The sequence below is a fragment of the Heterocephalus glaber genome, unplaced genomic scaffold (assembly GCF_053883595.1).
Source record: "Heterocephalus glaber isolate CG9 unplaced genomic scaffold, H.glaber_assembly_v1.0 deba00001504, whole genome shotgun sequence".
Lineage (NCBI taxonomy): Eukaryota > Metazoa > Chordata > Mammalia > Rodentia > Bathyergidae > Heterocephalus > Heterocephalus glaber.
This window is the reverse complement of record NW_028258324.1, coordinates 2688227-2703160: the sequence shown is the minus strand read 5'-3', so window position 1 is coordinate 2703160 and position 14934 is coordinate 2688227. Positions and strand designations below refer to the sequence as shown.

Below are 14934 nucleotides of genomic sequence, written 5' to 3'. Positions count from 1 at the left end.
GGTGAAAGGGTGGTGGCTGTGACTGACCTTTGCGAGGAATCTGAGCCCTCTGCTTTCAAGAACGTCCAGTTATTTTTACCCCATTTCACGGGAGATCTAGAGGAGATTCCCCTCTCTTTCACTCTGAAATCTGGCCCCTCACCTTGTGATTGGGTCCAAGATTGGCGCCTGGGTGCTGGGAGCAGGGAGCTGCCCGCCTCCTGGGCCAGCAGCAGCATGCAGACTTGGCCTAGCATTTTCTTCCCAGCTCGGTCGTCAGATCAGCTCCTGGAGCTGCCGCCCTTGCAGCTCTTGCTTTGCCTACGGACCGCACAGACGCCGGGGCTGACCAGTGTTGTTTCTTGTGGCGTGGTGCTGGGTCTTCGTGAGGGAGCAAGACGCTCGACCCTTCATTTCCGGCCTGGGTGGCGAGTTTGGGGAGACCCTTGGGGACTGTCGCGGGTCTCTGGATTCGCATAAGTTAGGGCTGGCTTCTTCTGCGTGCTTCGCGGGAGCCCTCCGCAAAGCCAGGACTAGAACCTGCTCCTTTCCGCTCGGGGGCGCCTAGCGATGCTGCTGCAGCCAGTCCCGAGTGGGTCCCAGGTTCCAATTCTGCAGCCCCGCCCCGCCCCAGCAGAGCACCGAGCGAGTCGCGGGGGTGGGGTTGGGGTGCTAGAGCCCGGCCTCGGGAAGGAAGGGGTTAAGCCTCACTTCCCGGACTCGCCCCGCCTGGAGACCTGACGTAGGCTGGCCTCAGGCCCTGGTTGGTCTGATCGCGCACCCCGGCCCGGAATTGGCCCGGGTCTCTTCTGGCTCCGAGTGGAGCGGCCTCTCGCTGGACCTGCTAGGAGCTGCCGCTGCCAGGCCGCGTGGGCGCTATGGGGCCGTTGGATGGGTGCGAGTGAGTGCGGGCTCCCTGGGCCCGAGTGTCCACCGCTGCGCCCCGGCTTGCAGCCCTGCCGGTTTCCTGCGGGTGGCGGCCCATCTGCGCGGAGGGATGGGGCGGGAGCCGGCCGTGCTGGAGCCCAGACCGGAGGTGTGCAGCTGGGTCCAGAGGTGTACACCCGGGCTGGTGACCGCTGAGGAGAACCTCTGGCCCCGCCCCGTCCCTCTGTGCTTTGGGCCAGAGCGAGAGCCCCGCCCTACAGGCGTGGAGCCTCCCAGGGGGTGGGGCTGAGGGCGAGGCTCCGCCCCCCAAAGCATATCCCGTTTGGAGAGGGAGGGAGTCCTTAAGAAGACCTGAGTGACTCAAGGAGGGAGAGGGGCTCTTAGATCTCCGGGACACCGCGGTGCGGGTGCCGGTGCCGAGAACCTGAGGATCTTCCTCGCTCCTGCTCTGCTCCCCCTCCAGTTGGGACACCCAGGTTAGAGGCTCTTCCCAGGTGAGTGCCTACCCCTCAGATGGAGTCCTCTCCCCCAGCAGAGTTTCTTCCAGACCAGAATTCCCCTGACAGGGGAAAGCTTTCTCAACATACTACAGTTCCTACCCTTCCAGAAGACCCCCCACCGTGAGGTCTGCTCCCAGGGGAGGCTTTCTCCCACTCCACCCTCCAGCTCAGCGCTTCCCCCATGTCCTCCCAGAAAAGATCCCTTCCCCTTTCTGTGAATCTCTTGTTCCCAGATGAGGTCTTTCTCCCCTTTTAGAGGGAGACTCTGGGCCATGAGATTCCCCCCAGGTCAGAGATTTTCCTCATCCAACCTTCCTAGATGGTGACGGCTTTCCTGGCAGGTCAGAATTCTTTCTAGGTGAAACTGGTCCTAAAATCTCCTTTTCTCAGGTGAGATTTTTTTGTACTTCAGGTGGGAGCTTCCTACTCTAGGAAAGACCCCCTTCTCCTCAGAGATGCCCTACATGAGAGCCATCCCTCGGCTTTCCCAGACTAGGCCTCAGGTTGTCTGCAACCCAGACTCTGGTGCTGGAAGCCCAGGGTCAAAACTGTCCTTCTCTTAGAGACAGAGAAGGGCATCTGCAAACCTGAGGCTTGGAGAGAGTTGCTTGAAGACCTGGACCTCTGCTTTGTTGGATCCCTTCCCTGAGCATGCTCTCAGCTGGCCAGGCTGGGTTCACAGGGCAACTGGATAAGGATGCAGGGACTGGTTCCAGGAGGGCAAGGGACTAGGAGGAGGGGGCTAGGAGAGGCAGTGAGCCTGGACCTGGACCTGGACCCCGACCGGTACTCGGGCTAGGCAGCCACACCTAGGCTGGATGTATGGGGTTGTGTTCATCCTGCTCTCCCTTCATGAGGGACTTTGGCCTAGAAAGAGGCCTCCACTAGCCAAAGTTCAGGTACTGCCTCTGCCTGGGTGTAAGCATGGAGCTTGCAGGGACCAGCTGGGGGCTAGACAGATCATGATCTTGGGGCCTGGAAAAATCAGGTGTGTGATTCTGGTCCCAGGTGGAAATGTAGGGAAGGTAAGGCAAGGGGTTTCTCACTGTATCTCCTTGGTCTCACTATCCCAGACTGAGGGACACACAGGCACTGCTGTCTACAATACCAACCATGGAGCTTCAGAAACGCGACTATCTTGTAGAACGGCCACTGCTGAACCAGGAGCAGCTGGAGCACCTGGGGCACTGGGGCCCAACACCTAGGACCCATCAATGGCGAACCTGGTTTCAGTAAGGTCGAAGATAGGGCTCTGGGGCTCTGGCGGGGGTAGGTTCCTGCACCACTGACACATCCCCTTCCTCTCCTCAGGTGCTCCCATTCTCGGGCCCATGGCTATCTACTCAAATACCTCCCAGTCTTGGGCTGGTTACCCCACTATCGTGTGCGTGAGTGGCTCCTGGGTGACTTGTTGTCTGGCCTGAGTGTGGCCATCATGCAGCTTCCACAGGGTGAGCTACCTTCAACACCCTAGCCTGGAAGCCCTGTGGCCTGTGAAACCCCAACCTGGAGTCATGACTTCTGATCTTGGAATTATGGCCCCTGGCCCAGGGCTTGGATTTCCTCAACCTTTTGAGACCCTTTTCTCCAAGCCCGCATTGCTCCCATTCCACCTGCAGGCTTGGCCTATGCCCTCCTGGCTGGATTACCCCCTGTGTTTGGCCTCTACAGCTCCTTCTACCCTGTCTTTGTATACTTCCTGTTTGGTACTTCCCGACACATCTCTGTGGGTAAGTGGAGTCAGGCCTATCCTTCCAGGAAGATGCCCATATCTGTCATGGAGCATGGGTGAGGGAGGGCTGAACAGGGCAGAGGCTCATCTCTAGGCAAGACTAGGCCAATGATCTGGGACTGCAGCTTCAGGGTTCTGGAAAGCAGATGTGAGGCAGCTCACAGGGCCCAGAGCTTGGCAGAAGTCTACAAGTATGAGGCATGCCATGACCCATTTCCCATTCCATAAAGAGCCTGTGTTCCTGAGCCAGTGGGCACAGGGGGGCAGGGTAGATGATGTAAGGCCAGCTTTACTAGCCACCCATCAGAGCTGTGAGCTCAGGGTTCACACTGGACCTGGCTGTACCTAGTTGCCAGCACTACCCCCATTTGCACAGCCATAGTCTAAAATTTGTTCAGAACTGGATGCTTGGCCTCTCTTAAGACCAGGGCTGCAGGGTAAGGCAGTGTCCTCTCCAAGTCTCCCCTACCTTGTCCCTGCAGGGACCTTTGCTATCATGTCTGTAATGGTGGGCAGTGTGACAGAATCCATCACTCAGGATGAGGACTTCCAGCAGAACACAAACTCTACTGTCAGTGCCCGTGTGCAGCTGGCCTCCACACTCAGTGTCCTGGTGGGCCTCTTCCAGGTGTGCAGCAGTTAGGAGTGTGTGCCCCCGCCCCATTCCCTGGGTGTCTGTCTGTCACTATCCTCCTACTCTTGCTCCTCGTTTGTCCCCTCTGATCCTGGGTCCTGGGCCATCTCTATAACTCCTACCTTCCTTGACCCCACCACCACCACCACCAGGTGGCACTGGGCCTGGTGCACTTCGGCTTTGTGGTCAACTACCTGTCTGAGCCACTGGTGCGAAGCTACACCACAGCTGCATCTGTGCAGGTCTTCGTCTCACAGCTCAAGTATGTGTTCGGCCTCCAGTTGAGCAGCCGCTCAGGGCCCCTGTCCCTTATCTATGTGAGTGAGTGTGGCAGTGGGTGAGGGAGGTTTGCCCATGATCTTGAGTACTGGCTATGACCCCACCTCTCCTCAGACTTTTCTGGAGGTCTGCTGGAATTTGCCCAAGAGTGTGGTTGGCACCGTGGTCACTGCAGTTGTGGCAGGGGTGGCGCTCGTGATGGTGAAGATATTGAATGACAAGCTGCATCGGCATCTCCCTCTGCCAATACCTGGGGAGCTGCTCACGGTTCGCATGCCAGGGAGTGAGGGAGAGGGGCAAGCGAGGATGAACCCTGACCATGCAGGCGGCCTCCAGATTTTAGAGGGCCAGCTTCTGTGGCCACTGTGAGGACTCCTGGTACTGAGGGGACCACAACAGAAAGCTCTCATTTGACTTCTTCCCATTCAACAGCATCTTTCCCCAGATGGTAGTGCCTCTCTCCTCACCCCTTGGAAGGTTTTGCCTCAGTCTCTTCCTCTTCTCCCCTAGAATGGTTTATCTGTCTCCTTGATGATAATGCTGGAAACTCCCTCTCCTGACTCTGTCCTCTTCCCACAGCTCATTGCAGCCACAGGCATCTCCTATGGTGTGAACCTGAGAAACAGATTTGAGGTGGACACTGTGGGCACCATCCCCACAGGGTGAGCTTCAGTTTTTGCCAGGCCAGGGCAGGTCGGTGAGTCAAGAACAGGACCATCCTTAGCCTCACAGATGCTTCTTCCAGGCTGATCGCCCCCATGATACCCAACCCCCAGCTGTTCGGAAAGCTGGTGGGACATGCCTTCGCCATCGCTGTGGTCGGGTTTGCCATTGCCATCTCACTGGGGAAGATCTTCGCTCTCAGACACGGCTACCGGGTGGACAGCAACCAGGTCTAGATGGTGTGGGACATGGAAGGGACCTCCTGCAGAGGCTCCAGCCAATTGAGGGAGGGAGCATCAGGCTGGTTATGGGGGTTGAGGGGGGAAAACAGGATGTGGGGATACAGCCCAGGCTTGCAGGCTGTGGTAGGGATGGGAGGTTGATGACACATCTGCCTGGACACAGTGGGACAGCAGCCAGCACCTCTGGCAAGCCTCCTCATACCCACACTCCTCCACCAGGAGCTGGTGGCCCTCGGCCTCAGTAACTTTGTTGGAGGCTTCTTCCAGTGCTTCCCTGTGAGCTGCTCCATGTCCCGGAGCCTGGTACAGGAGACCACCGGGGGCAACACACAGGTGGGCCATGGGTGTGGGCAGAGGGGTGTGTTTATATCTGTGTGCACCCTGCTTTGCCAGCGGTGTCACCCTGTTTGCCCCCACCCCTCAGGTTGCTGGAGCAGTCTCTTCCCTCTTTATCCTCCTCATCATCCTTAAACTGGGGGAACTCTTCCGAGAACTGCCCAAGGTGAGCCCAGCCCTCCCCACCAGGCTTCAGGGCCTTGACCAGACTAGGAGCTCCAGTCAGCCAGTCTGGTCCTGGTGAGGTGAGGGCAGGGAGACAAGGCAGTGCCCTGGTTTTGAAATCTTTGGGGTGAGACTAGAGTCCCAGGGTCAAGGGTCAGAACTTCTCAGAGTCAGATCCAAGTTGTTCAGGTTGGAGTAAATGGCAGCTGCTCTTGGCTCTGTGTGGGTGCTGGAGGTTAGTCTGGGTCATACCTGGGTGGTTGAGGTTGGCAGCATCTGGGCACCACTTGCCAGCCCTGATGACATTTCTCCTACTCCAGGCAGTTCTGGCAGCCATCATTATTGTGAACCTGAAGGGCATGTTGAAGCAATTCACTGACATATGCACCCTCTGGAAGGCAAATCGAGTAGACCTGGTGAGAGGCCTGGGACACCAGGGTGGATGGGCAGCCTTCAGCCTGATGTCCCTTCTAGACCCTTTGACCCTGGTGCTCTATTCCCAGCTTATCTGGGTGGTAACCTTTGTGGCCACCATCCTGTTAAACCTGGACCTTGGCCTGGCAGTTGCGATAGGCTTCTCCCTGCTGCTTGTGGTGGTACGAACACAGATGTGAGTCAGACCCTGCACTTCCCCCAACTCCAGCTGGTGAGGGCACAGGGGCCACACTGGCTCCCCCAGTTGTCCCCACACCTGGGGGCTGGTCCTTAGTGTGTCTTCATGGCTCCCTTTGTTTGCTTCCTCCACAGGCCCCGGTACTCTGTCCTGGGGCAGGTGCCAGACACGGACATTTACAGAGATGTGGCGGAGTACTCAGAGGTGTGTGGCAGGCACTGAGGGGAGGCTGTTGATGGGGTTCGACAGGTAGGGTGAGCCCTTGTCAGTCCCTCCACTGTAGCAAGGGCACTGGGGACTGAGGTCACTTTGACTTTTTGGTCCTTAGGATTTCAAGGTAGGAGGAGCTGGGGAGGCACAAAGAGAAAGAGACAGAGAGAGGGAGGGAGGGGGGGAGAGGGAGAGAGAGAGAGAGAGAGAGAGAGAGAGAGAGAGAGAGAGAGAGGAATGGGTCTGGGGAACTGAGGAGGCTCAGTCTTAGAGCCAGCAGCCCTGGATCAGGGATAGGAAGTGGCAGGGTCCTCGGGCATAAGAAGTAGGGTTGGCTGGTTCTTGATCTGGTCAGTGAGCTACTAAGTCCCCAGTTTGTTCACTTCTTGCGAAGTCTTGTGCTGAATGCTCAAACATAGGGTGGAAGCAGAGTTCTAAAATAAAATAAGCCCCTTCCTCTGGCGTAGCATTGAAAGGCTGAGCACATGATGGTTAGACAGAATGAGGGGTGGGACCAAGGGCTCCAAGGCGTGGAAGAGGATGTAAATGAAGCAGCCTGGCTGGATGAAGAGGGGCACCGCATTTCAGCAGAGTACTGGGCTATGTCCTGAGTAGTTTGAGCTGGGAAGGTTGGTTTGGGCTGACAGCTTAGAGAGGTCTTGTTGCCTATAGAAACAGACCACAGGACAGGTTGGAGATCCAACAGGAGGGTAAAACTTGCCTGGGTAGTGCCAAAGAGGAGGAGAGGTGGGAAGGGAGAGGGCCTGGGCAGGGTCTCAACAGGATGGGCAGTCAGAATGACCTAGGCTCTTGGGCCTGTGCTCCAGGCAGAGGGTGGGGGTAGCAGGTACCCAGTGCTCTTGGGAGGAGAAGCAGAAGGAGATGCAGCAGAGGGACAGGATGAAGGAGGGGACAGCTCAGCTCACCACCCCTAGCCCTTCCCATCCCCAGGCCAAGGAGATCCCCGGTGTGAAAGTCTTCCGGTCCTCAGCCACCTTGTACTTTGCCAACGCTGAGCTCTACAGTGACACATTGAAGCAGAGGGTAAGGCCAGGGTCTCCTGGAAGGTGCCCGAGGGCCCCTACCTTCCCCAGGGTGCCCAGTCCCCTCCTCTGATGTTTGCCTCTAGTGCGGGGTGGATGTTGACCGTCTTCTGGCCCAGAAGAAGAAGCGGCTGAGGAAACAGGAACGGAAGCTAAAGCAACAGCAGAAACACAAACAGGCAGGGCCCCTTTAAGCTGCTGATTCCTGGCCTTACCTCTGCCCTCTGCTCTGCTGTTGACCCCAGCTGACCTTTGCCTTACCCCCTCCCTCTTGCTCTGCTTTTCCCTGTGCCCCTGCCATGCTGCTTCCCATCAGCCTTTCTTCCAGTTTCCAGCCTCCTGACTTCTCAGCCTCACTCCTCACCCTTCCCTTTCTCCTTCAGGCCTCCAGGTGGTATTTTGTTGTTCTTGTGTCTCCTGTTCCAGGGACAGCCCGAACCATCACCATCCCCTCCATGTTTATGGCTGCTCCCAGCATCGGCCAGAACTCTGCTGCCTCAGCTTGGCTGCCCTGGGTCCCACAGCATTGGTCCTGGCCCACCTACCTGTCCAAAGTCAGGAATATAGACACCAGGCCTGCCTGGCATGTTGTCAAATGCAGCCGGGAGAACTTTTCTGTCCCCTCTTCCCCTTTCTAGGCTGCCTCTTCCAATGGCACCTCAGTTTCTATCAGTGTGGACACCAGCCTCGGAGACATCAAGGGCAGTGGTGTGGAGGACTCCAGGGTCAAGGTGAGGGTGGGGTGGAAGAGGAGGTGGCAGTAGGAGCCGCAGAGATGCGGGTGGCACACATGTCCCTAGAGGAAAGCCATGGGCCTGGTAGCCATGGGCTCAAAGGTGTTGTGCTGACAGCAGGAGGAGACCTCTAGCGGTATGGGACTCTGCTGTGGCTCTCTTGTCTGTGATCTCAGGCTTGGATGAAGACCTAGAATTTATAGATGCCCCAGACACCCCAGTCTGTGCTCACTGGGTCTATGGGTTGCGGGGGATGCTAAGCCCAGTCAGAGATCAGATAGGATGTCTGTGACTGAGTCTGTACACATGGACACCTGGTCTATCGCTCTGTCCCTGGGCCCCACCCTTTCTACCCTGAGGATGGAACGAGGTCACCTTCCCTTCTTGTGCCTCTGTTAAGCCTGGACCCATGAAGTGACAGAGCAGTGTGTGTATGTCCATGTACGCTTTCCTACGTGTCCCTGTGCCTGTCCTTCCTGTCTTTGCATATCTACATGCCTCCCTCATGTCTGCACCTTCCTGTGTCCTCTGCCTACCCCCATATTGTGGGTGTTCCACACATGTTCTCATCTCTGACACTGTGTGTCCCTGGGAGATGTGTGTACTGCCTGCCTTTGCACCCTTTTGGGTAGCCCTTCACTGTGTCTCTGTAGGTGAGCCCAGCAAATGAACTGGAGGATGTGGTAGTCAGCAGGCAAGAAGATGCCAAGGCCCCAGATGTGTCCACGCTGAAGGCCCTGGGCCTGCCCCGGCCGGACTTCCACAGTCTCATCTTGGACCTGGGGGCCCTCTCCTTTGTGGACACTGTGTGCATCAAGAGCCTGAAGAATGTAAGTGGCTATGGGCAGGGCACCTCCCCCTGCCAAGTATCCACTCTGACCTGGTCACTGGCCCTGAGAGCCTTTTGAGTCTTCTGATCCCCCTGAACCATCAGAGGTCCCCTTAAAGTCCCTCCACCAGCCTGTCCAATTGTCCTTTGAACCCAGTCCCTTTTCTGTTGCAGATTTTCCGTGACTTTCGTGAGATAGAGGTGGAGGTGTACATTGCGGCCTGCCACAGTGCGTTGGCTGGGGACCACGGGAGCAATGTAGGAAGAGGGTGGGATCCTTTTGCCTGGAAGGTTTGCCAGGCAACACAAGGAGAAAGTGTCTCTGAAGCCAGACGTCAGAGGTGTCCTGGGAGGTAGGAGTGAAGAGTCAAGAGTGACTTGTGTCCAGGGCCGGAGATTTAGCTCAGGGGCACTGCGCCTGCCTTGTAATTGCAAAGTGCTGATTTTAATCCCTGGTACCAAAAAAAGAAAAAACCCAAAAAACAAAGAGTGACTTGTGTCCAGCTATAGCCCCAGGGGTGACAAATGTTGTACATTCTGGGGTGCCTGGGGGTTGGTGTTCCTGGTGGGCCTGGGAGTCAGAGGAGATCTCATCTGCAGGCCCTGTGGTCACCCAGCTTGAGGCTGGGTGCTTCTTTGATGCATCTATCACTAAGAAGCATCTCTTTGTCTCTGTCCATGACGCTGTGACCTTTGCCCTCCAACACTCAAGGTCTGGTCCCAACAGCCCTGTTTTGGTAAGCTGACTTCTGGCCCGCTGAGCCATTTCTTGTTAATCTGTTACATGTCCCCACTCTGACCCCACTTGCATGAAGTCCATCCCATCCACTGTGGCCCTGCTCCCAGTGAACCCATTGGTCTCTGCACCCCTACCCCACCCTGCCTTTGGATAAGGCTGTTCCTGGGGCAGGGGTTGCAACTGGAGGGAAAGGAACAAGGACAGGGATGGGATGTGTCCTTTGGAAACTGACTGGAGGCTCCCCTCTTCTCCCCACGCAGGCCACCAAACTCTGACTGTGCTGCCAGCTGCCTGACACTGCCCACCTCTGGAGGTTGTAATGGAGAACCCTTGAGAAGCCCCCAGCCCTGGGCCACCTCCAGGTGCCACCCAGGAGTCCCCTCCATGCACACACACATGTACCTCAGGGATGGACGTCCTGGGACTCCAAGTTCAGTGGTATCAGCCCTAGGCAAGGTGGCTACAGTCAGCCTGGCCTTGGCTGGGTACAGGGAGGAGCCAGTGTGTATTTTAAGGCTCAGGAATAAAGATGTGTCTGCTCATTCCAGGCTCTGCTGTGGCTGGTCCGGGCTTGGCTGGGTGTCTTGTGATCCTTAGCTCTGGCTTGTGACTCTTCTCCTAACTCAGGATAGAAAATGGGGGTAGATTTGGAGGCAGGGCCAGGCAGACCGTGGGCAGAACAGGGAAGCTGGGGACCGTCGCCAGGCTCAGGTTTCTCACCAGCCACACACAGCTCTCAGATCCTGACTGGAAGATGGTTACAATTGGAGCTGCTTCTCAGGAATCGGCTGTCCTCAGAGATACCCAGTAGGGGGCGTGGCAGGGTGGGTGGCACTGGGCAGTCCCTAGGCGTGCGGAGTGGATCCCTGGCACTCAGTTGAGGAAGAGCAGTTACTTACTGATCTGCTTTTAAAATAAGAGTGCCAGGCGTGGTGGCACTCACCTGTAATCTCAGCACTTGGGAGGCAGAGGCAGGAGGATCAAGGTGAGTTTGAGGCCAGCCTGGACTACATAATGAGACCTTGTCTGTAAATAACAAGTATGATTGATTGCCTGTTCTTATCATTAGATCACTGGGTTTGGCCAAGCACTGTCAGCCAAGATGCATGTGCTGGTTTCTGCCATAAAATGCCAACATCAGCCAGTATGCCCAGCTGATGGGGAGACATGTATGGGATGCTAGGATCTTTCTGGGCCTCTCAGTGCTCCTGGTCAGTGAGGAATGACAGCAGTACTCACCCCAGGGGCTGCTCAGTATTAAGTGAACAGACACCAGAAATGCTTAGAACAGTGCAGGGCTCAGATCACCTCCTCAGAACATGTGGGCTTTGCCGTTGTCCTGTCTGGGCAGGGCCGGGCCTGTGCTGAGTGCTGGGCTTAGTTCTGACAGGGACAAAGGCTGCCTTGGCCTCCACATCACCCAGGCACTCTTGCCTAGTCCTATTTTTATCATGGCCCATGCTGGCGCCTGGCACTGTATTTATAAAGCACTCGTGCCCCTGCCAGAACTTCAGAGCTCTTTGTCTGCCATGTCACGTTGCTTTCTGGCACTAGGAACAGGCGCTCAGTAAATATTGGTTGAATGAGACCTGGAGGCTGGAGTGAGGGACAGACCTCAAACAAGGAATCAGAGAGGCAAAAGAAAAAACCAGGGTCACTTTAGAGAGAAGGGACTCTGTTACCCAACATGGTCACAGGACAGAGGCGGTGACACTTGAATGGAAACTCCAGCTGTGAGAAAGTAACTTTCTAGGAAGGCCAGTGTGAACCTCTAGATTAACCTAGGGGCTTTGTACTAAGCTGTACCCTATACCTTTTTTTTTTTTAGACAGGTCTCTCTATGTAGTTCAGGCTGGCCTTGAAATCACTATGTAGCCCAGGCTGGCCTCGAACTGGTGGTGATCCTCCTGCCTCAGCCTCCCAAGTGTTAGGATCACAGGTGTGTGTGTGCCACCACACGTGTGGGTCTTTTTTACTTTTAAATGTTGAGATAGGGTCCTGCTAAGTTGTCCAGGCTGAGCTTGAGCCTGAGATCCTTGTACCTCAGTCTCCCAGAGCGTTGGGTTCCAGGCATGTGCCGCCTTACCTGGCCCTTTGGCTTTTTGCTGATGGTGAGGGGAGCCACCATTCTGAGTGCTGATTCTGTGAAAGGTGGCCGGAGGTGCTGGGCTGGGTGTCAGGCTGTCCAGCAGCTCAGTTGTCCTCTGCTTGATAGGCCTGGAGGGGACTGCCCTGGTGCAGAACAACAGGTCTTAGGGGTCAGGCAGAGGTGGAGGAATGAAGCATTCCTTTAGGACCTCAACCTACCATTCTGTAGGGGACAGGGGAAGGGGACGTTACCAGAACCTCTGCAGTGAGTCCTGGTCTCCTGCGAGCCACGGCAGCACACGGCGAATTACAGGAAAGGTAGAAAAATGAGACCGAGAAGAAGCTGAGCTTTGGGTCTGATCAGTGCTGCTCTGGGCAGCAAAGACAAAGCCCCCAGTTTACCACACCTTTTATTCAGTACATCGGGAGAAACAAGTGTAACAAATGACTTGCAGAGAGTTCAACAGTTCACATTGGGATAAACAAGGTGTAACGGAAGGCTTGCAGAGAGTTCAGTACATCTCCGGCAAACAAGATGTTAATCAGTCCAAGAACAATGAGGAACTGAGCAGATGTTTGTTCTCCCAGGATGTTTCTTGTCCTGGAGAATCACAGCATTACTGGATCACTGAAGTCTCAGTTGTGACCGGAGGCCAAACTGGAGTTATTCTGTAGCTGGGCTGTAGGCAAGAGAACTAGGCTAACCAAATGATTTTTCCCTAGAATTACGTAGCACTGCTCCCAACACCATTCTTCCCCAGCTCTGGAACTCAGTCCCTGATCCCCCTTTTCTGGCCAGGCCTCCTCAGGAAGGCCGTAGCCCTGGGAACCTGTGACCTCAGAGAAGGGCCTGCTCTTGGGGGAGGGGTGTTTGGTTGTTGCCAGGCACCGGGGTTCTGACCTCTGGCAGTAGCCACAGATATGCTGCAAGTATTGTCCCTACTGTTCTTGCTGGTCCTGATGGCAAAGTCTGCTCCTACCCTTGCCTGGTCACGGCCCCTCTGGTACCAGGTGAAGCTGGACTTACAGCCCTGGGGATGCGAGCCAAACAGCCTGGAGGCCTGTGGAAGCACCCTAGGCTGTCCTGGCTATTGGATAGGCCTGGAAGGGAACCGAATCTACCCCATGGCTGGGGTCATGATCACCACTACCATGATGCTAGTGATGGGTCGTCTGATGCTGCACAAGTGGCGTTCAAAGGTGACCACGGGTGGGGAGCACAGAAAGCCTGTCCTCACAGTGCCTGTCTCCACTTATGCCCATTGGGCTGTAACCTCTGCCCAGCCCTTCCTAGCAGCCTTTCTCTGGCTCTGTGGACCTCCTGCCTGACCTTTCCCTAACCTGAACGTTATTGTCCCTGAATCTGACCATAGGTCTCCATGACTACAAGCCACCCATTCTTGACCATTTCCCACAGCTGTCCTCTCCCCCTCCATTATCCCCTTTAGTATCCTGTTCTTCATCCAGCCCCATGGGCCTTGTGACTGCCCTAGCCCATGGCAAGCCCTCAGTGATTGTCACCCAAAGGCTCCCCTCCCAGCCCTTTGGCACTGCCCTGTAGCACTACACCTACTAGGTCTGTTGCTGCCCCTTGACACCCCCTCCACTGACTCTCATCTCTTTGTCCTATTCTTAGCACCCACAGGTGACCACCAGTCCCTCTGGACCCTGGAAACGGCGAATTCTGATCTCAGGCCACACTCCGCTCCTCAGGGTCCTTCACATGCTGGATGCCCTCCTGCTCTACATAGAGGGCCATCTGCAGTGCCTAGCCACCCAGAAGTGCAAATAAAGGAGACTCTCACCCCATCCGGGTGACCTAACACACATTTCTCTTTGTCTGATGGCCAGGTGCAGGGAGTAGGGTGCCCTGAGACCCTGTTCTTTCTGGGCCTGTCAGGGCCCTTTCCATGCTTGGAGCTAGTGGGCCCTTTGAGGACTTGGTGCCTGGCATTGGTGGGCAGTGGGCCTGGGCCTGCCCCTCATCCTACCAATTGCCCTTCCTTCCCCAAGGATCCCACCTGGACACACAGCCCCTTCTCTACCCCACCCAGGAGCTGGGGACCTTACCTGAGGGGGAGAAGACTGGGCCATAAGGGCAGGAATGGGAATCCAGCCAGGGCCACCAGAGGAGGTGACAACATGGTGAATTCTGTGGTGGACTGTGGGTACACTGAGGGAGAGCACAGGCTGAGCCAAGGCCATGAACTGTATTTGGTCCTCTTTCATGTTGCCAAGGGAGGCAGGGGTCATCTGTGAAGACCCTCATGTGCCCGTTGAGGGTTTTGGCCTCTCGTGTACATGTGGCATGCCAAGCAAAGGCCTGGTCCGGAGAGGAGCAGCGGGAAGTGATGAGGCTAGGAGCAGAGCCCAAAGATTCTTGATAGGGACCGAGAACCCTGGGCCCCCGTCCCTGTAAGGTGACACCCACTCTGTTTCCCCCACCTTGCCACCACCTCGCCACCACCTCAGAGGCTGATGGGGAGCTGTCCTCATGTTAGTTCTGCCACCCAAACCAGCTGGCTCTGCTTTCCTTCTGCCCCATCTTTGCCAGGCCCTCCCCGAAGAGGGTCATGCTCTGAGTCCCCAGATCCTTAACTCCTTCCCAGAACCCCACTTCCCTTTCAGCTTAGGCCCAACAGTCCCCGCATGGAGCCAGCTTCAGACATGCCCAGATGCCTGAACGGCCCTTATTCTGTGAGCCTGGAAGAGAGGGGACCTCCCCAAAGGGGCCCTCACCTCTTTCCTCCTTTCTTCCCTTCCACCACAGGTGACCCAAGTTGAGTTAGGCCCGAAGTGCATGCGTCTTTAGGACACCTGTTTTAGAACACAACGTTACAAATTAAAAAATAGAAACAGAGGTGGATTAAAATACAATGAGAATAGAGCTGGACCGTGTAGCTCAGTAGTAAGCAGGTGCTTAGCATGTGTAAGGCCTTGAGTTCTCTCCCCAGCATGCAAAAAGAAAAGGTAAAATAACAAAAGCTGGGTCCGTGGCACACACCTGAAATCCCAGCCACTCAGGAAGCTGAACCAGGAGGATTACAAGTTCATGGCCACCCCGGGCAGCTTAGCAAGGCTCCATTTGTCTCAAAACAAACCAAATACAAGAAAAGCCTGGGGATGTAGCTCAATGAAGATGTCCCCTGGGTTCAATGCCCAGTGTGGTACTGGGGAAAAAAAAGATAGGGGGAATCATATCAAAAGGGATGTAAGTTGACAAATATGACAATAGTAAATCCAGAAAAGTAACGTTTGTG

General features: G+C 55.9%; 2 protein-coding genes across 7 annotated transcripts; both read left to right on the top strand.

Annotated features, from left to right (window-relative positions):
* Window positions 1–122: 122 nt before the first annotated feature.
* On the top strand, window positions 123–10128 carry Slc26a6 (solute carrier family 26 member 6). Of its 6 annotated transcripts, XM_021258129.2 has the most exons (22): window positions 730–880; window positions 1252–1361; window positions 2441–2599; window positions 2679–2818; window positions 2987–3097; window positions 3582–3727; window positions 3886–4050; window positions 4127–4279; window positions 4592–4674; window positions 4758–4905; window positions 5137–5250; window positions 5342–5419; window positions 5739–5834; window positions 5922–6028; window positions 6166–6235; window positions 7193–7285; window positions 7371–7463; window positions 7923–8015; window positions 8672–8848; window positions 9022–9076; window positions 9448–9584; window positions 9847–10128. In XM_021258129.2, exons 3-22 carry the CDS (start codon window positions 2481–2483, stop codon window positions 9859–9861), a joined length of 2193 nt encoding a protein of 730 aa, XP_021113788.1. In that variant the 5' UTR covers window positions 730–880; window positions 1252–1361; window positions 2441–2480; the 3' UTR covers window positions 9862–10128. The 6 variants fall into 6 exon arrangements, 4 of the variants coding, with proteins under 4 accessions (XP_004834021.1, XP_087043024.1, XP_087043025.1 ...); XM_004833964.4 differs by lacking the exon at window positions 1252–1361 and having other exon boundaries at window positions 123–880; XM_087186898.1 differs by lacking the exon at window positions 1252–1361 and having other exon boundaries at window positions 123–1015.
* Window positions 10129–10467: 339 nt separating this feature from the next.
* Window positions 10468–13499, top strand: Tmem89 (transmembrane protein 89). The gene is given in 3 exon segments (XM_087186902.1): window positions 10468–12887; window positions 13309–13452; window positions 13455–13499. Coding segments are annotated over 3 exon segments (474 nt in total). The 5' UTR covers window positions 10468–12595; the 3' UTR covers window positions 13493–13499.
* Window positions 13500–14934: the final 1435 nt, after the last annotated feature.